General features: G+C 39.8%; 1 protein-coding gene across 2 annotated transcripts in view; it reads right to left on the bottom strand.

The window, feature by feature from the left end:
* Positions 1 to 2,001: 2,001 nt before the first annotated feature.
* PAAF1 (proteasomal ATPase associated factor 1) overlaps positions 2,002 to 21,634 on the bottom strand; it is a 41,263-nt gene continuing 21,630 nt past the window's right edge. For both annotated transcript variants that reach the window (XM_005893535.3, XM_070383744.1), the window contains 6 exons: positions 17,158 to 17,352; positions 13,683 to 13,774; positions 12,209 to 12,324; positions 10,592 to 10,674; positions 5,424 to 5,506; positions 2,002 to 3,366 (listed from right to left, as the gene is read on the bottom strand). In XM_005893535.3, coding sequence (XP_005893597.2) covers positions 3,289 to 3,366; positions 5,424 to 5,506; positions 10,592 to 10,674; positions 12,209 to 12,324; positions 13,683 to 13,774; positions 17,158 to 17,352 — 647 coding nt within the window. In that variant the 3' untranslated portion in view covers positions 2,002 to 3,288. The remainder of the gene's footprint in view (positions 3,367 to 5,423; positions 5,507 to 10,591; positions 10,675 to 12,208; positions 12,325 to 13,682; positions 13,775 to 17,157; positions 17,353 to 21,634) is intronic.

Consider the following 21,634-nt stretch of genomic DNA (forward strand, 5'->3'; position numbering starts at 1 on the left):
CTAAGTGAAAGAAGTCAGACACAAAAGGTCACATATATTCCATTTATATAAAACATCCAGAATAGGCACATCCACAGAGACAGAGTCCACTGATCAGTGGTTGCCAGGGCTGAAGCATGGGGAGTGACTGTTGAAGTATATGGGGTTTCTTTCTGGGGTGATGAAATGTTCTGGAACTGGTGGTGATAGTCACAATACCTTGTAAATAAATAACTAAAAACCACCAAATTGTGTAATTTAAAAGGGTGCATTTTTTGGTTTGTGAATTATATCTCCAAAGGATAAAAAAAGTTATCACCAGTAGAGAGGCAAATCAAGATTGCCTGGCTCCCAATACCATGCTCTTAGGATGGAGAATTACTCTGGGAATATTCTTGCCCAAATATATAACCTGAATCTAATCATGAGGAAACATCAGACAAACCCATAGTGGCCTATGTTCCAAAAATATCAGGGTTATAAAAGGAAAAACTGAGGAAGTACTCCAGACAGAAGCCAAATAAATGCAACGTGTGATCCTGGATTAGACCCTGGACCACAAAGGAAAGAGTGATTATAAAGGACACTGTTGGGAAAACCAGCAAAATTTGAATGGGGTCAGCAAACTGGATAGTAGTTTAGGATTAATGGGGGTTTCCTTGTTTTGATAGATGTACTGTGGTTATTCAGGAGTGTCCCTGATTTCAGCAAATGCATACTGAAGTACTGAAAGCTGACAGGACATAACATTTGTGTATTACAAGTGATTCAGAAAAAATATATATATACAGCATATATAACCTGTATTTTAAAATATATATATATATATATAAAGAGAGAGGGAGTGAGAAGGTGATAAAGCAAACATAATAAGAAGTTAACAACTGGGAGATATGTGTGGGGATATACTGGAATCCTTTGAACTATTCTTATAGCTTATCTGCTAGTTTGAAATTATTTCGAAATAAAAAGTAAATTTAAAATATATCCACAAAGAGATCTGTTCAATAAAACTTTACAAGGCTATTGTGAGGACTGTGCCTGGCACACAGTATACGCTCAACAGCCACTGCAGCTGCCAGTTTTTCAGGTCTGAGAAACAGCGGTACTTTTCATGAGAAGTCACAAGGGGGCATCTGAAAACCAAGAAACAAAGGCTAAGCACAGACTTCCCTGGGCCTGCAGTGTTCCAGATGGGGGTTGTCAATACTTCCTCACCCAGAATGCACTTCTTGACCCAAAAGAAAAAAACTCTGCTGCAAACTGGGGATGACTCCATTCACAGTAAATAAGGCCTGGCCTACCTGAAAGCTAGCCTTTGCTCCTTCTGTTTGGGTCTGGATTTCAGGACAGCTGTCAAGAGTCACTGCATCCATCAAAATCAGGATGTCAACTCTGCAGACCTGTGAAAAGGGTCTCCTTTTCATCACATCATGAATGTGATGATAATAAACAAGAATAAGTCCTGGAATGGGAACTCAAAAGAGACACACTTGTTGTTTGAACTCAGTCAAAATCTTCCTCCTCCTGTTTTGTTAATCTGACTTATTAGAGGTTCCCCCAGACCTCCTAGCTTTCAATGTTTCTGAGCTCTGGAATATGTCCTCTTGAGTCTACCTGACCCTATCACAAATCACTCCGTGAATGAAATTGCTCTAGCCCCTAAGGTCTCGTGACCACACAGTGTAGTGGAAGGAGCACAGGCCTTGCAGACACACTGAAAAAGGTCCAAATCAAGGCTCTGGGACTTCATTTCTTGAGCCTCAGTTTCTTTATCCTTTAAATAGGAATAACACTATTTCCTTTTTAAGAGTGTTATGAGGATTAAATATCTAAATACAGTAACTAGAACAGTGTAGACATCCAGTAGATATTCAATGAATTACAGTATTTTATTTTCAATTTGGTTTAGGCAAAAGCAACCAGAAGGAAAATATAGGATTTAAAGTTCAACTGTGTTCAAGCTCCTCTCTCTATGACCCTTGGCTAATCACTAGATCTCTTTGAGTCTCACTAGCAGTCTTTTTCTCTTTTTGGTTGCGCTGGTACAGTACGCAGGATCTTATTTCCCCAACCAGAGAACAAACCCATGCCCCTTTGCAGCAGAAGTGCAGAGTCTTAACCACTGGACTGCCAAGGAAATCTACACTTTTTATTAAAAACAATGAGGAAAGTCCAACTGTACTGAGATGGAAAGAACTCAGAGACACTAAGTGAAAATAAACCATGGAATACATATGATAATGATTCCATTTTTATGTTTAAGGAAAAAAAGAAGTGACCATGTTGTACCCTTGCTTAAAAAAGTGTTCTGTGGTTCCCCAATGCCAACCAAGTGAAGCTCAAGCTCCTTACCTGGCATTTACGCCCCTTTACTATTTGGACCCTGTCAACCTCTTCAGCCTCATCCATGAGCACTGAGTTCCATCTATGACTAAACTGCCCTTCACCATCTCTCTTTGTCTCTCATATTTTAGCAGGAATTAGAATCACCTGGAAATTGTTAAAACACTGATTGTGAGCCTCATTCATAGGATTTCTGATTTAAGTCTGAAAAGGGGAGGCACTTCCCAGAATTTCTAACAAGTTCCTGGGTGATCTGATACAGCTATTCTAAGAACCACACTTTGACAGCTGTCACCTTTACAATGATATGATTCAACTTCATCACCTGTATAAAGGCTGACCAATCATATCAGTTTGCCCAGGACAGAAAGTCCCATGAGCAGAAAACCCCTTAATCTGAAGACAACTGGGATGGTGGTTACTACCCTTCCTGTATAAGAATCTTCCAAGGTTGCACATGGAATACTGCTACTGTCAAGCAGCCCTTCCCCATAGCCAGGCTGATAGGGAGTGCCTGAGAAAGGAATCCCATCACCATGACTGACTTTTTGCTAGAGCAAGAATATTTAACAAAGTTTCTCAAATTCAGACTCCTCCATATTCTCTTTATTTCCTCCAGAGAACAGGTTTTAGTCCTCCAGTCCTTGTAAACACTGAACACAACCGGTGTGGAATCACACTATAAGCATCCATTTCCTTGCCCTGTGTTGCCGGGCTGAGTTTAAGGGAGAAGTTGGGACAAATGCAGCAAGCACATGTGAGCTTCTTACTCAGTTCAAAGTGGGTCTTATCATGGAATGACAGCGCCACATGGGCCAAAGCAGCTGACTTTCTATTGTTTCCAAAGGGTACCCAATACAACAAAGGTCACTCATGGTCCTTCCATGGTCCCTGATGATGTCCCTGCTCACTGTTGATCAAAGTCAATCTTTTTCATTGACTGGGACTTCTCTCCCCAAGGGGTCAGAGGTCTGAGAGCTGATAGCGTCGCACAAGACCATCTCGACAACATGTGTAGATCTGCTTCTCCCATGTGGCCACCTGGAACACAAAGAGTTCACAGCTCAAAGGAAGCCTGGGATTCTTCCACTTCAAAAACGTAAGAGTCTTGTCATTGACCCCTACTAGTACAAGGGAGTCTGAGAAGATTTACTGACTCCAAAGACAAGAATTATATCCATGTTATATATTTTAAAAATAGCTGACCAGAATCAAGGGAGCTCATGAATACAGAACAGAGAAACTAAGTGGCCAATTGGAGAGAAAATGCACTAGTGCTGTGCATGGTTTAGAGCAGAGGGGTCTGTACAGGGGAGCATATGGCCCACAGAAATGCCTGGGTAGAAGGGGGTGGCAGAGGATAAGATGGTTAGATAGCATCACCGATTCTATGGACTTGAGTTTGAGCAAACTCCGGGAGATGGTGGAGAACAGGGGAGCCTGGTATGCTACAATCCATGGGTTCTACAGTCAATGGGGTCATAAAGAGTCAGACTGGACTTAGGGATGACAACACACTGCCTCCTCCAGAAGAGGGCAGTGTCACATTAAACCCTGAAATCGCTTTTGACAGAGCTTAGGAATAGAGAGTTTAGGAATAAAGAGGGGGTGCAGCTAAAATTAAGTTGGTCCCTTACATCTGTTATTAAATTATACTTGGAAGCCTTTGGGGGAGGAAAGAAAAAAAAAGGAAGGCCTGGGTATCTCTGACACCTCATAACATTATATGCAAAGAAGTTCTCAACATATGCCTTTTTTTCCCGAGAAAGATTTCATCAAATTCTCGAAGCAGTCTGAGACAAAGGAGATTAAGAACCATTAATTTAATGCAAACAGCATGAATTCTGGAGTTAGCTTTAATCACAAGTGTGCCAATATGTAGCTGCATGACCTAGGGCAGCTTTCTCAACCCTTTTGGTCCCGTTTCTTCATTTATAAAATGAAAATGATGTGTTAATTCACAATATAGAACACTATGCAGGAATTTTAAAAAATGAAGTATATCTATAAGCATTTGTCTGGAAAGAGCTCTAAAATGTTAAGTAAAATAACCCAAGTCATACAGCAATATGTAACAGAATGATCCCAATTATGTATAAAGATAAAACTATTTCATTTACATAACTACATAAACAAAGGTCTAAGTACAAATTCTCTAAAAACAGTATTAAAAGATACACAACAAACTATTAATGCTAGTTACTTTAGGAAACAGTGGAACAAAAAGTCTTAAAGCAGACTTTTAAGTCCGCACAGTTTGAATTTTTATACATGTGCATAAATTATAAAATTTTTTTAAATATAAGAAAATAATAGGAATAATATCTATACCTCAAGGTACGATAACTGTTAAATCTGATATGTAAAATAGCTAGAACAATGACTGGTCAACAAACATTATTTCCCCTTTCATTTTTCTCTTTCTTCAGTTCAGTTCAGTAGCTCAGTCGTGTCCAACTCTTTGTGACCCCATGGACTGCAGCACACCAAACCTCCCTGTCCATCACCAACTCCTGGAGTTTACTCAAACTCATGTGCATTGAGTTGGTGATGCCATCCAACCATCTCATCCTCCGTCGTCCCCTTCTCCTCCTGCCCTCAATCTTTCCCAGCATCAGGGTCTTTTCAAATGAGTCAGCTCTTCGCACCAGGTGGCCAAAGTATTGGAGTTTCAGCTTCAACATCAGTCCTTCCAGTGAATATTCAGGACTGCTTTCCTTTAGGATGGACTGGTTGGATCTCCTTGCAGTCCAAGGGACTCTCAAGAGTCTCCAACACCACACTCTAATCAAATCAGTCTTGAACTTAAATAATAACAACAACAATAAAAGTAGTATTTACAGATTAGAGTTTTCATATGCATTATTTCACTGTTATCCTCATTTTACAGATAAACTGATAGACTGAGGAAGTAGAGTGACTTTTTCAGTTTCTAGAGCCAGTAAATGACGAAGACACTGACTCAATTATTTCTTTCTGTCCCACTCCTAAGTATGGTATTACCCCTAGTAATCACAAAGTTTCTGGATTCAGTTCCCTCCAAAGCCCTGGGTCCCAGGTGAAAAGCACCCAGGCCTGGTTTTGTCTCAGGTCCGTACCTTGTACACAGGGTCACAGTCAGCCCCAGTGAGCTCAATCACATAGTCTAAGTCTTGCTGGACAATGAAACAGCTTCCATCACCTAAAAGACAGAAAGAAACCTTAGATAACTAAAGAGAAAGTTGCATGCAAAGTTACCCTCAATATTTTAATTTATTTCTGTACATCACTAGCCTAAAGAAAATTGTCTTAAGACCCAGAGTGGCAGACAGGACTCATGGTGGGCCAGATATGAGGTCCTATAGTGACTCCCTAAAATGATGGGCTCAAGAGGATTTGAAGGCCAAATGCAAGCTCAATGCGAAGAGTTGTCTTTGATTAGCAATAACTACCAAGAGCACAGAGCAAGCAACTACATGCTCATACAAGTATTTGCAAACTTATCCTAGACAATGATTTTTCACAGGGAATTTCCCTATATAAATGTTTTCTTTAAGACAACTATGCTCCCAGGGACTTCCTTGGTGGTCCAGTGGTTAAGAATCTGCCTTCCAATGCAGGGGATGTGGGTTCAATTCCTGGTCAGGGAACTAAGATCCTGAGTGCTGAATGGCATGGTATCCAAAAAAATTAAAAAGAAAAATAAAGAAATAGAATTTTAAAAAATCATTCATATCTACCACTCAAAGATAAATACTATTCACAGTTTAATGTATTTTCTAACCTTTTCTGTATAAATTTTTATTTTATACAGTTGAGAGCACATTACATAGAAGAATATCTTTATGCATAAAGTTTTTTCTATATTAATACTGTAACTGAATAGAACTCTGGAAAAGAATCAAAAGATATTAATTAACCATTTCAAACATTTAAAATTTGAAAAACTGCTTTCCAAAATTATATATGTTAATCAATTTTATCTGTTAATCAATCTATACTAGAAAATTCTGAAAGAGATGGGCATACCAGACCACCTGACCTGTCTCTTGAGAAACATGTACGCAGGTCAGGAAGCAACAGTTAGAACTGGACATGGAACAACAGACTGGTTCCAATTAGGAAAAGGAGTACATCAAGGCTGTATATTGTCACCCTGCTTATTTAACTTATATGCAGAGTACATCATGAGAAACGCTGGGCTGGAGGAAGCACAAGCCTGAATCAAGATTGCCGGGAGAAATATCAATAACCTCAGATATGCACATGACACCACCCTGATGGCAGAAAGTGAAGAAGAACTAAAGAGCCTCTTGATGAAAGTGAAAGAGGAGAGTGAAAAAGTTGGCTTAAAGCTCAACATTCAGAAAACGAAGGTCATGGCATCCGGTCCCATCACTTCATGGCAGATAGATGGGGAAACAGTGGCTGCCTTTATTTTTCTGGGCTCGAAAATCACTGCAGATGGTGATTGCAGCCATGAAATTAAAAGATGCTTACTCCTTGGAAGGAAAGTTATGACCGATCTAAACAGCACATTACAAAAAAAAAAAAACATTTTAAATAAACGGCATCGTTGTTTGCTCAAAAAAAAAAAAAAAACATTTTAAATAAATGGCATCGTTGTTTGCTCAAATAAATAAATAAATAAACAGCACATTAAAAAGCAGAGACATTACTTTGCCAACAAAGGTCTGTCTAGTCAAGGCTATGGTTTTTCCAGTGGTCATCATGTATGGATATGAGAGTTGGACTGTGAAGAAAGCCGAGCGCCAAAGAATTGATGCTTTTGAACTGTGGTGTTGGAGAAGACTCTTGAGAGTCCCTTGGACTGCAAGGAGATCCAACCACTTCATCCTAAAGGAGATCAGTCCTGGGTGTTCATTGGAAGGACTGATGGAAGCTGAAACTCCAATGCTTTGGCCACCTGATGTGGAGAGCTGACTCACTGGAAAAAACCCTGATGCTGGGAAAGACTGAAGGCAGAAGGAGAGGGGGATGACAGAGGATGAGATGGTTGGATGGCATCATCGACTCGACAGACATGGGCTTGGGTGGACTCCAGGAGTTGGTGATGGACAGAGAAACCTGGCGTGTTGTGGTTCATGGGGTCGCAAAGAGTCGGACACGACTGAGCGACTGAACTGAACTGAACTGACTGTACCCAGCAGTATACAGAGGATCTTCTTTCCTGCATTCTCATTATTAAAAATAATCTTTTCCAAAAAAGAATCCTTGTATTTTAGAGGTACAGGGAGGTAAGAAAGTACAATTACTATAGCTCTTCCTCTGCATTCAAGTTTCCACACACAAACCTACTTGATAAACCCAAGCTTTATTCCCATTCTGTCTAGGAAGCCATCTCTAACCACCCCATATAGTAAACCCTTTCTCATATCAACCTCTTGTAACACTTACTATTGCTCTGACACTTCCAAATATCTTTCCCTATACCATAATTCTAATTTTGGTGAGTGTGTGCTCCGCCACTGGATCATGATGATCAGAAACACTTTTTTAGGAGGGCATAGGGCAAGGGTTATGAGCAGGGCTTCCCTGATAGCTCAGTTGGTAAAGAATCTGCCTGCAATGCAGGAGATCTGGATTCCATCCCTGGGTTGGGACGATCCCCTGGGGAAGGAAATGGTTACCCACTCCAGTATTCTAGCCTAAAGAATTCCATGGACTGTACAGTCCATGGGGTGGCAAAGAGTCAGACACAACTGAGCAACTTTCACTTCACAAGGGCAAGGGTTAGTTACAAGAGTAAGAAGAAACTATCACTTACAGAATATCTACTTTATTTCGAGTACCCACCTCTACGTAGAGACTTAGGAAAGTGAACTGGTTCACCAAAGATCACAGGATGATTAAACTATACACAACTGTCATTTTTATATAAATATAAACATAAATTAACAAATAAATGAAGACCTATTCAGTAGGTCTTCACTGCCGCATGCATGGCTTTCTTGAGTTGCAGGGAGTGGGGCTACTCTTCATGGCAGTGCTCAGGCTTCTCGTTGCGGTGGTTCTTCTCGTCGTGGAGCACAAGTTCTAGGTGTGGGGGCTTCAGTATTTGCAGCATGCAGGCTCAGCAGTTGTGGCACATGGGCTCAAGAGCACAGGCGCAGAAGCTGGGGCGCACAGGCTTAGCTGCTCTGGAGCATGTGGAATCTTCCCACATCAGAGATCAAACCCGTGTTTTCCTATCCACTGGGCCACCAAGGACGTCCAACACCACATCTTCTTAAGCAAGTCACCTGCTGATGGACATCTGGGTTGTTTTTACATCTTGGCTATTACAAATATTGCTGTTATGAACATGGAGGCACTAGAGTGCCCTAGACAAAAACTAGAGTTTTTGTCTTTTCTATATATATGCCCAGGAGTGAGTAGGATTGCTGGATCATATGGCAACTCTATTTTGAGGTTTTTTTTTAAGGAACCATCATACTGTTTTCCATGGTGGCTGTACCAATTTAGATTCCCACTAACAGTGTAGGAGGGTTCCGTTTTCTAAACACCCTCTCCAGCATTTATTCTTTGTAGACTTTCTGACTGGTGTGAAATGATACTTCATCGTGGGTTTGATTTGCATTTCTCTAATACTGGCATTGCTGAGCATCTTTTCATGTGCCTGTGGGCCATCTGTATATCTTCTTTGGAGAAATGTCTATTTAGGTCTTCTGGGCACAGCATATATTACATAATTCTGATCAAGGACGTAGGAGATTAGTAAATCTGCCGGGTTGCTCCTGAGGAAATGTTTCTCATTCTTAAAAAGGATAACAATATGCATGTTTTGTGAAGATAAGATTTGCTGCAGCTATCCTGCACTGTAACCTTGAGGGAATAAGCCTGAGGACAAAAGCCAGTGTGCTAAGGAGGAGAGTGCCAAAAAACAGAGAAAAGCTGCATTCTTGATTTTATTTCTTCTCTTCTTCTTAAAGCTTTATTTAACTCAATACTTTTTTGGATTTTACCAGTCTTTAAACATCCTGGATACAATCCAGGATACCACACTGAGTTAGCTGTCAATTTTTCTTAGTTTCTCCACTGAATTTGTTTTCAAATCACTAAATTAATATAATCTGGAGCCACCATAAATCTGGATGTCTTGTAAATGAAGTACTACATTTTCTGAATTATTGAAGCCATTTTCAGTTGAGTCTTCTGCTACTAACAGCCAAAAACATCCTAATTGATACACTGAAGTATTAAGGTAAGATGGTCCCTCCAGGCCTATAGGCCAGTCCTCCTCACCTAAATCATTCCTATGAGGATTCAGTGTCCCTTAATGGACACCTTCTTCCATGCATTTCTCCCAACCCCACTCCCAAACTCCATTCCAAATATTCTGTACTGCTTACACCAAGGTACTCACTCACTTTACCCAGACTGTCTTTGTAAAGCATCAAACACAGTACCTACTGCATGGTAGGTAGGCACCTAGTAAAGGACAGATCCCTTCTTTCTGCCCCCTTTCACTCATCTATGACTTTGAACACACTACAGCTTTGGCCATCAATGTGCATTTTTACATCTCCAGTTGGTAAAATAATCACTGGATTACATGTCCCTTAGTCCATGAAGGAGCTCAGTGAAGGTCGTTCAGTGGTAAAGAACCTGCTTGCCAATGTAGGAGATGTGGTTCAATCCCTGGGTGAGGAAGATCCCCTGGGGAAGAAATGGCAACTCATTCCAGTATTCTTCCTGGGAAATCCCATGGACAGAGGAGCCTGGCGGGCTACAGTACATGGAGTTGCAAAGAGTCAGACACAAGTTAGCGACTAAAGCAAGCAAACAAGTCCACAGACATGCCTGTAGTACTCCTACCACTCAAGTTAGCTGTTCCCCATATTCCCATACAGTATTCTGCTACAGTACTTATCAAACTGTATTCTATTCAAGCACATGTCTGTCTACCTTACTAACTATGAGCTCCTTTAGAGCAAAAACTGTAACTGATTTGTTAACTGAATTCTCAATAATTTGTAATAAGAGCCAGTATATTTATTCTGACAATGTTTATTGAGCACCAGTTATATGGTGGACACTGAACTAAAATGCTGGGGGTAACATGATAAGGCACAGCCACTCAAAGAGCTTAGACTGGAAGGGGCACAGATAATTACAATTAGGGTGTTAAACGTTATGTGAAAAAGCACAATATGCTAAAGAATCATGGAGGATGATGCCCCTAGCCCTGCCACAGACCAGGAATTAAACCTATGTTTCACTGAATGATACAGAACCACCTCCCTCAATTGGCCCCTGGACCCACCTTGGCTAGCAATGAATCCATCTCTGAAACTCAGCAGAGACATAACTGGTGCTCCTGATCTGTGGATGACTTGTACTGGAGTCCTAGGATACAGAATAAATGGAGCGATTTTACTCTTTCCCTTAAAAAGCAATACTTGACTATATTCAACCTACAGTACTAACTGCATAACAGCACACTGGACAAATGTGGACAGAGATTAAACATTCATATGGTTTATTTCCTGGCAAGATCCTTAGATGGTAGATCAAAGTAGTCCATTCAAAACCACCTTGGAGGGAATCTAAACATGTCTCTAAATATCTTAATGAGCTGAATAAACTAAATAACCACTGATATTTCCAGTGTTTAGGGGAAGTCTGACAAGGGTTTAAGATAACAATGTTAACAATATGTTAATCTCTTTATAGACAGAATTAAGTCAGCTGTGATATATTAAAATTGTTAGAACTCTGTAAAATCAGAAAGATGAGAATCAATTTTTATAATTGATGATTTTATAATTTTTATAATTATGAGATTTTGTAACAGTGATCAGATTCCCTATCTCTATGGAAGCAAAAACAAGTACAAAAATAAAGTAACTTAAATTATAGAAGAAAAGGTATACACTAGTCACTCTTTAACTGAAATTTTTTCACTGCTCTTGGAATAAAGTCCAAACTCCTTGGGATGGTATATAAGTCCTTTCTAAGCAAATTACAGTTTTCCTGTCTGGCATCACTTCTCATCACTACTCCACTGGCAGGGTATACACTTGTCCTGTCAAACTACTCAGAGATGCCTCACAGTGCCATATTTTCACATGCCTTCATGCTTCTCTATATGCTATTCTACCTAAGGCAGGTCCTTCTTTTCTTTACTTGGTAACTTTCTGCTAGACAAGATCGATTAAAGCTGCATTTCCTCAGATAAGTCTCACTTTCTTTTCTCTCCTTCTCGGTGCTTCCTCAAATTCTTGAGATCACTGATCACACTGTGTCCTAACAGTCTTTTACTTGCCCATCTTTATTATTAGACTCCAAATGCCTCAAAGGCGGAGTCTTTATCTTTCATTTCTGTTGTTTGGTGCCCTGAACAAAGCCTAATGCCTACAGGAGCCATTCAATAAGCATCAGTTGAACAAAGGAAGGAAGCAGAAAGTGACAGTAGAAAATGTTAAGTCCTGGGACAAACAGGTTATGGATTCTTTTTGAGTATCTGTACGACCAGGATAAAGCCTATATAAGATAGGTTATGATCACAGCCAAACAAAGAATCAGAGCTGGCTTACTTGAACTATAAATGATCAATCTCAGCCCAACCCAGATGTAATACCAGGAAGAAAATTACTAAGGTCCTTAAAATTAAAGGTTTTATACAATTATTGTGAGATGTTAGTTCATTATTTAAGCTTAATTTATAAAGCAATCATGACAGTATGAATCAAATTACCTTTCAATGTGATTCCAGGAATAATAAGAACAATCAGACAATTCACACTGGAAAGCCTTTATAAATGGAAAAATATACCCTTGATTCAACAGCCATCTATATGCCAGATTAAATCACTGTGAAAGCCAATAAAAATTTCCACTCTGCAGAAGACCTGCATCATGCAAATGAATGGTGACTCACCTTGGATTCCTTACATCCAGCTGATAAATGTTTCCATCCTGTGTCCCAGCCAATAGCAAGAAGCCAGAGAGAAAAGTACAGCAGTTGAAGGCATCTGAGCCAATAAAGAGGAACAGCTGCGAACAAGTAGGAGACAAAGATGCTGTTTAAAGATTCATTTGTTTCCAGGAATAAACAGGCACCAAGAAAAGAAGAATTTCACTATTTTTAGTATAGAATTTCTTTCTTCTCCTTTTAAGAACTCCTGATCTAAACTAAGTATTCATCAACAACTGAGGGGGAAGCACTCCCAGGATTGCAGGAACCTGAGGCTGTCTGAGGACTTAAGCAGGTTATATAATATCATAATATCATAATTTAAGGCACGAGTTTTCACACTATTTCCCCTCAACACATTGACTCATGGGATCCTCAACACCAAAAATCATTCTTTTCCTTGTTTTCAGCACAACCTTCCATTTGCTAAACACTTGCAATTCACACATTTAAGTTTTGCTTCAAGACACTGGTGACAATCTTTTGAAGGTAAAGAAACACACTTAATCTGGCAATTTAAGAAATCACAATTTACCCATGTACTTAAGAAAATAAAAAACTATTAGATTTTTATTTCTTACTATTAGTTCAAAGAGTAAAGTTTGAATGTTCTAAAAAAAAAAAAAAAAAAACAAACAAAACAAACAAAACCCTCTGACTTTTCTTTGGAAGTAAAAGCCAGCATGGAAATTCAGAGTGCAAAGGCAGTATGATCAAAAATAGTGATGCTCCCAGAATAAACTTTGAAAATGGAAACATCACCAGCACAATGAAGTAATGAGATGAAATGAAAATACAAAATCTGTGGCCAAACCAAACCATTAATGTTGTCTGGGTGATGATGACAGCAACTGGGAAGAAATTTAATCAATCTAATCTCAAGGAACTCCAAGTTTAATTAAGAGCATAGCCTGCTTGGCAGAATCCCAGGAAATGAGGGAAGAAAACCCCATTCTTCTATAAGAGACATTCTGGTCACTAATTGAGAGCCCTGAATGCATAAGATCTTTACTCAAAAAATCTCCACATTACCTTAGAGGAGGAAGAAAATCTATAGAACCTCATCATTTTACATGTAGCACACTAAGGGCCAGTGGGAAAGTGACTTAATAAAGCTCACAAAGCAGTAGGTCATTTAATATTATCACATAACCCCACATATAAGTCCTACTATGACAAGTTTAGTGATGAGGAAACAGGCTCAGAGAGGTTAAGTAATGAGTCCAATGTCAGAGCCATTAGGAAGAGCTAGGATTTAAATGTTGCCCTTATCCCATACCACATGTTCTTAATTACTATTCTGTACTGCCTTTCACACATGCAGCTTCCGCAGAAGGTGAACATACAGAGAAATTAGAAATGTTTTCAAAACAGCTTTCCAAGAATCAGTGTGACCCAGGTTGCCCCAGTGTTCAAAGGTCTTAAAGGAACCACTTGCCGGCTGCCTGCTCTGCAGTCCCAAGCACTGAAGTTTCTTATCTTCTCGGGCCAACAGCAGCATTTTCGACTCTGTTCCAACCTCTCGTTCACCTGCATGACAGATGAGCTATGTCAATAATGGGCTAGGATGATCAGCTGGCAGTACTCAGAAAGCATAGCTATTGACAGCTCTTTACTGAATTACTCTGCTAGTCACTCACTTAATAGTTTTAAAAAACATTTATTATGTTCTATATCTTGACATGGTATTGTTTATATGACTGTACATATTTGTCAAAACTCACAGAACTGGGTGATTAAAAAAAAGGACTTTTACTATATGTAAAATATACCTCAATAAACCCAATTTTAAAATATTATGATTATCAAGTCCTTTGTAATATGGAAAGATACCATACTTGGAACAATGTACAGAGTACAATGCTAAACAAAGTAGGGCCAAACATATGTAACAATATAAAAGGAGGCTGCTGGAGGAGAGGAGGGACACAGAAGAGTGATATAGCTCAATTTACATTTTTAAGTAATTTCACTTATTTTTGGCTGTGCTGCGTCTTTGTTGCTGCATGGGCTTTTTCTCTAGTTTTGGCAAGCAGGGCCATCATCTAGTTGTGGTATGCGGGCTTCTCACGGTGGTGGCTTGTCTTGCTGTGGAGCACAGGCTCAATAGGTGTGCATGGGCTTAGTTGTTCCATGGCATGTGGGATCTTCCCGGACCAGGGATCAAACCTATGTCTCCTGCATTGGCAGGTAGATTCTTCACCACCAGGTGAGCCACCAGGGAAGCCCTGGACTTATGCTTTCTAAATGAGCATGATGATTCCTATGAGTATGGATTACAAAACAGAGCAGGCAACAGGTACCGGCAGACTGAATCAGGATGCTGGCAGGAAGAAGAGAGACCTAGAGGGAGAGGATGAGGTGGAAAAATAAGAAACATTCTGAAGGTAGAGATGACAGACTTTGCTGATGTGGGACAAGAGGAAAGGTGGCGGTGGATCTTCAATGAATCTTAGGCTTTAGGCTTAAGCAAGGAGATGGTGGTGTCATTAACTGAGATGGGAAAAAACAGATTTGGGGTTGGAAAGAATCAAATGCTCCATACAATAAGTTCAAGCTGTCTATTAGACATTTAAATAGAGTCTAAAATGCAAGTAAAAGATCTATGCTTTAGATATATTTTTGGAAATCACCAGCTTAAATACAATATTGAAAGTCATGGAAATGATAAGATCACCTAAGAGAGTAATTGCAGGGCTGAGGGCCCTCCAATATTTAAAGGTTAAAGGAAACATACAAAAGGAAACTAAGAAGCAGTAGCCAATGAGCTATAAAGAAAAGCAGTGTCGTGTGGTATTACAGAAGCCAAGAAAGAACAGTGTCCTGAAAAGAAGAGTGTACTATGCTGCAACCTACTGAGAATTTGGAAAGATAACCACAGAGAAGTAACACTGGATTACACAATATGGAGTCGCCGGTAACCTTGACAAGAGCTGCTGCCAGTTAAGTAGCTGGGGCACAAACCCACCTAGGACAGGCTGAAGAATAAGTAGGAAGTGAGGAAATAGACAAAACAAGAATACCTTCATTTAAATTACTTTAAACCAACTGATTTTAAAAAACTCAACCTTATTTTAAGTAATATCTGTGAAATCCTAGGTTTGAAGTAAGATGTGTGTGTATTAATATATAACTTAAAAATGAGTACTGCCTGAAATGATCTTGTTTACCACTAGCTGCACATGCTCACACTTTGGGGAACAGACTTTTCCTATTAATCCACTGTGGCGCTAGTGGTAAAGAACCTGCCTGCCAATGCACGAGACACAGAGACACAGGTTCAATCCCTGGGTCAGGAATCTCCCCTGGAGAAGGAAATGGCAACCCATTCCAGTATTCTTGCCTGGAGAATCCCTTGGCCAGAGGAGCCTGGTGGGCTACAGTCCACAGGGTGGCAAAGAGTTGGACATGACTGAAGCGACTTAGCACACGCACATTCCGTGGCTACTCAGTTCCTGTCTCTTGGATTTCCTTTCACAATCCATTAATTCCCAAAGAGGGGCCAGGCTGGTAGTCATAACAGTTTTAGTTCTTGGACCATAGTGCATCTATATGAGAAGTTTAAGAGAGAGAGAATACTGTCTATAATGATGGGCAAAATTAACCCAAACATACTGAGGACTACTTAGAACAGTTTTACTCATAATTGTCCAAACTTGGAAACAACTAAGATGTCCTTCAGTAGATGAATGAATGAACTGAGGTACATTCAGACAATGGAATACTGTTCAATGCTTAAAAGAAATGAGCTATCAAGGCACAAAAAGACCCAGAGGAAACTTAAATGCATATTACTAAGTGAAAGAAGCCAATCTGAAAAGGCTACATAGTTTACGATTTCAAAATTCTGGAAAAGGCAACACTATGAAGACAATAAAAATATCAGTGGTTGCCAAGGGTTATAGGAGAGAAAGGAACAAATTGGTGGAGCAAAGACAATTTTTCAGATAGTGAAATTTCTGCATGATACTATGATGACAGATACATGACACTGTACATTTGTCCAAACCCACAGAATATACAACATCAAGAATGAATCCCAATGTCAACCTTGAACTTTGAGTGTTAATGATGTATCAGTATAGGTCTATTAACGTAACAAATTTACCACTCTGGGGGGGATGCCAATAATAAGGAAGGGTGTGCGTTTGTTGGGGCAGAGAGTATACTAGAACTCTGTACTTTCTGCTCAATTTTATGTGGACCTAACTGCTCTAGAGGCAGAGATACTGGGAGAAAAACAGTCCTGTTTCCATCAGAGAAACAAATATGTTATAATCACAGGAAAATAAGAAAAGAACACAAGTTGCTTTATTAGGATCTTTATCATTCTGACTCACCAGAACTATCATTCTACTCACCTATTTCCCCCTATGAAGCTTACATCAACTTCTGGCTCAGCCAAGCATAACTTTACCCAATGGATAATTTTACCTTCATACTGTTTTTTAATGTGAACTGACTACCTCTACCCCTGCCCTAGGTCTCATTCTCCCATCTTTCCCAGTTCAACTTGAATCCATCCTGCAAGGTTCAAGTCAACTTCTTTTGTGACTCCTTTCTCATCTATACTAACCTAAAACACTCTCTTCTTAAAAAAAGAAAAACAAAAAACCTATTATATTTGCATTCAGTGAATCATTATTTTAGCTAAAACTGCACTGATCTCTGTTTTACAGGCATTAGCCTCAACTGCTAAATTAAACTGTACTTACTCAAATGTAGTAACTATGACATATATTTCCTTTGTAAATTCAAAGCAACACAAACATAGTAGATATGCAATAAATATTAGTCTTATGATGAAAACAGAAATACCTACAGAGCAGGAGAGGAGGAGGAAGAAAAGGAGAAACTAAGGCAAACACTGAAGGAACCTAAAGAAACAAATTCATATACTGTCCTCAACTCACTGGGCATCTGCTCAGGGGAGCCGAGGTTTATCGAGTTGTCAGCAGCACCCACAGCCACTCCATTGATGGAAGAACCACAGTCTGCAATGACTCCCAGGCAGGCTGAGCGCCCACAATCCCAAAGTCGTGCGGTCCCATCGCGAGAACCAGATACCACATTTTTCCCCCGATCAACAATGGCTGTATCCAGGATACCTGGAGAGAGAAAAAAGAAATGACCGTAAGAAGGAGTAGATAGTAAAGGAACTAAAGGGCAGAGTACATGCATGGATCTGCATAAATGACTATTTCTTTACAAATGAGTACTGGATATGTACTTCATGCTGGGTACTTTCAAGTGCCAGAAAAACAGAAATAGATAGAACAGAGTCCCTGTTTCCCAACAGTTCAAAGACTAGCTATGAGGAACAGACATGGAAAAAGGAGCTTTGGATTTAATCTTTAGTGGCATGTTCTAGAACCATGGTTTTCCAGGTTTTTTTTTTTGTTTTTGGCTTTAAAACATGTTTTTTAAAAACAAAACTTAAAGTCATTTTAGGCAGTTCAGTATGAAAATTACTGTCTTAAAAGCTCCTGCTGCTTCCATTGAGAAGTAACTGAAAGGGTTAGTCTCCTCTTCAAAAAAAAAAGGATATGACTTCTCATCTGGCCAAGATCAAATAAGTCCATTCCTCCCAGGTCCTTCCCTTAAAACTGAAAAAACCTGGACATAAGACAACAAGCAAGCTCAGTTCAAAGATGTAAGAAGGCAGTTCACCTAGGAACCCCAGGACTTGAAGAACAACAGGAAATTGAGTTTCCCTGCATTTCCTTACTGCCTCCCATATATCCTAGACAGGACACTGCTGAAGCCTCTAACATAGAACTGATTTTTTTTTTAAGGGACAAATTAAAAGTAATAGCAAAAAACAAACAACTCCAAGGAAAGTCTGTTGCTTCTAGGCAGAAGACTGAGAAAAAGGTGGCCTAACAGAATAGAAAACATTTTGGCAATATCCATCTTCTTCAAACAGCAAAAGAAAAACTGCTACCTCCCCTGCTTAGAGATTCACTGGGGCTGAATAGGGAGTGATCTTCTATCCCACCCCGGCAAAGAAGCAGGAGACAGAACTCCAATTTTCCCCACCCAGCGATGCTGAGCAGGTCCAACAGGGTACTGTCAGTGGGGAACTGAGCCTCTACTCTCACCAATGGGGGAAAGAGGTAATCTTTCCTGAGGGAGCAGGAAGTAACACTCCATTATCCCCAACCCCTCCCTTGGTGTCAGTCCGAAGGGAACAGATCTTACAGGCCCAAGGGGAGGCAAGGAAGTGGTGTAAAGTTGAGGTGATGCAAGTTGGTACCCTACTTTCACCAGGAAGGCATCAGCACAGTCAAAGGGAAGCTGAGCTTCTACCTCACCTGTTTGCAAAGAGACAGTGTGAGCCAATGCTCCACTTTTGCCAGAGCAGGGTTATTAGAGGAACCCAGCAGGAAGCTGAGTATATACACCTCCTGGGCCCTTGCATCGTACCTCGACAGGGGACTGCCTGCTAAAAAAGATCAAACAAGATCCAGAGTGTTATAAGATCCAAAATGTCCACAGATTTTATAATTTTCAAAGCCCTTGTTACCTGTTATCTATTTGCTATGATCCCTGGCCTCAGAAGCACATAGCATAAAAAGGTAGAGACAGTCAGGGACATAAAGAGCTACAATTCAGGGACACATGTGTGGTAACACAGGACTGCAGAGTAGAAAGTGAATCCGACCCTATGGTGATATAGGCAGGGTAGTACTTGCTTTATTAAAACCCAGGTAATTGTCCTATTACAGGTGCCCAATAAACTCTTGCAGGCTGAGTGGTAAGTACCTGACCAAAGGTTACTGAAGTAAACATGTGCTCCTTGGCTTGTTCCTATTTCTCTCAAGATGAGATGACTTCAGATATACAAACCTTGATAAAAATTCAACATAAGGCACAAAAGATGGATGACCCATGTGGTTAACAAAAGGCCTCAAGTCCTACTGGAAATTTCACTCTGAAAGCCTTTTCCAGAAAAAGATGCATTTATAAAAAATGCCACAAATTGAAAAAGTAGCCAATTTGGGGGCTGTTTGAGCAAATATGATTAGAGACAACTCAGGTAGGACCTAAGTCACAGGGTAAGTTTCCAAATATATCCAATTTAAAATAAAAATTAAATACAACTTACGTAGCTGGTTATAGTTGTTGAAAAAATAAAATGCAATCCTCATAATTATATATCAACTGGATAAGGGCCAAACAGATAAGCTTTTAAAAGTAGCCTTTCCCTCAGAAGTAGATTGAAGGAGGCAACATGTCTTATTGCTATTTTACAGTTCTTATTTATAACATATTTTGTAATTGTAAAGTACCTTAACTTTAGAAAATGCACCTTTCCACTCTATTTCCATAACACGGCATTCTAGCTAGAAAAGGATTTTAATCTTTTTAAGAATCATGAAGAATCACCAATAGGAACATAAGGAAGGGCCTTCAGCTCTTACCAAGAAATCAAAGGTTTATTTATATCCTTATTGGAAAGTTCAAACCATTATCTAAAAATATTGAGTTTCATGGAAGTGATACAAATTTTAAAGAACAAATAGTTATGAAAAATATGTACCCAAGGAGGATGCTACTGTGGCTAGGGAGCTGTGAATGCTTTAACTGTGTACAAATGTCAACTAATACTCAGTAAAGAGGTTGGAGGTCTTCTCTTTTTATGAAAAGTAGAGTGGAAAACTATCACCCCCTCTCTAATAAAATGTCACTCACAACATAGTGGCATCTAGTGCGGGTCTCTTCACTGTTAGGTGGGAAGAATAAAAGAAAGAGAAGCCTTATAGGAGCAGGAATCTGTGAGGAATGACTTTAAGAAAAAGCTATAAAAGGAATAGGAATGCCTTTGTAGGAGGAATAGCCATACTTAACGACGTAACAGAGCTACCAAGGCTTTAGTTATCAAACCAAATGGTCTTCAACATATAAACCAAGAAGAAAAGAATCTGCATTGAAGAAAAGATTCAGCTGACTGACATATAAACATCCTAGCCAAAGTCTGGGAAATAAGAATAAGATTAAACTATGCCTGAATAAATAAAAAAATAAGAAGAGGTGGCAAGAATACACTGAAGAACTGTACAAAAAAGATCTTCATGACCCAGAAAATCATGATGGCATAATCACTGATCTAGAGCCAGACATCCTGGAATGTGAAGTCAAGGGGGCCTTAGAGAGCATCACTACGAACAAAGCTAGTGGAGGTGATGGAATTCCAGTTGAGCTATTTCAAATCCTGAAAGATGCTGCTGTGAAAGTGCTGCACTCAATACACCAGCAAATTTGGAAAACTCAGCAGTGGCCACAGGACTGGAAAAGGTCAGTTTTCATTCCAATCCCAAAGAAACGCAACGCCAAAGAAAGCTCAAATTACCGCACAATTGCACTCATCTCACATGCTAGTAATGTTCAAAATTCTCCAAGTCAGGTTTCGGCAATACATGAACCGTGAATTTTCAGGTGTTCAAGCTGAATTTAAAAAAGGCAGAGGAACCAGAGATCAAATTGCCAACATCCGCTGGATAATCAAAAAAGCAAGAGAGTTCCAGAAAAACATCTATTTCTGCTTTATTGACTATGCCAAAGCCTTTGACTGTGTGGATCACAATACACTGTGGAAAATTCTGAAAGAGATGGGAATACCAGACCACCTGACCTGCCTCTTGAGAAACCTGTATGCAGGTCAGAAAGCAAGTTAGAACTGGACATGGAACAACAGACTGGTTCCAAATAGGAAAAGGAGTACGTCAAGGCTGTATATTGTCACCCTGCTTATTTAACTTATATGCAGAGTACATCATGAGAAACGCTGGGCTAGAGGAAGTACAAGCCTGAATCAAGATTGCCGGGAGAAATATCAATAACCTCAGATATGCAGATGACACCACTCTTATGGCAGAAAGTGAAGAGGAACTAAAAAACCTCTTGATGAAAGTGAAAGAGGAGAGTGAAAGAGTTGGCTTAAATCTCAACATTCAGAAAATGAAGATCATGGCATCTGGTCCCATCACTTCATGGGAAACAGATGGGGAAACAGTGGAAACAATGGTTGACTTTATTTTTCTGGGCTCCAAAATCACTGCAGATGGTGACTGCAGCCATGAAATTAAAAGACGCTTACTCCTTAGAAGGAAAGTTATGACCAACCTAGACAGCATATTAAAAAGCAGAGACATTACTTTGCCACCAAAGGTCCGTCTAGTCAAGGCTATGGTTTTTCCAGTGGTCATGTATGGATGTGAGAGTTGGACTATAAAGAAAGCTGAGCACCGAAGAACTGATGCTTTTGAACTGGTGTTGGAGAAGACTCTTGAGAGTCCTTGGACTGCAAGGAGATCCAACCAGTCCATTCTAAAGGAGATCAGTCCTGGGTGTTCTTTGGAAGGACTGATGCTGAAGCTGAAACTCCAA

Source organism: Bos mutus, chromosome 15 (assembly GCF_027580195.1).
Source record: "Bos mutus isolate GX-2022 chromosome 15, NWIPB_WYAK_1.1, whole genome shotgun sequence".
In the NCBI taxonomy this organism is placed as follows: Eukaryota; Metazoa; Chordata; class Mammalia; order Artiodactyla; family Bovidae; genus Bos; species Bos mutus.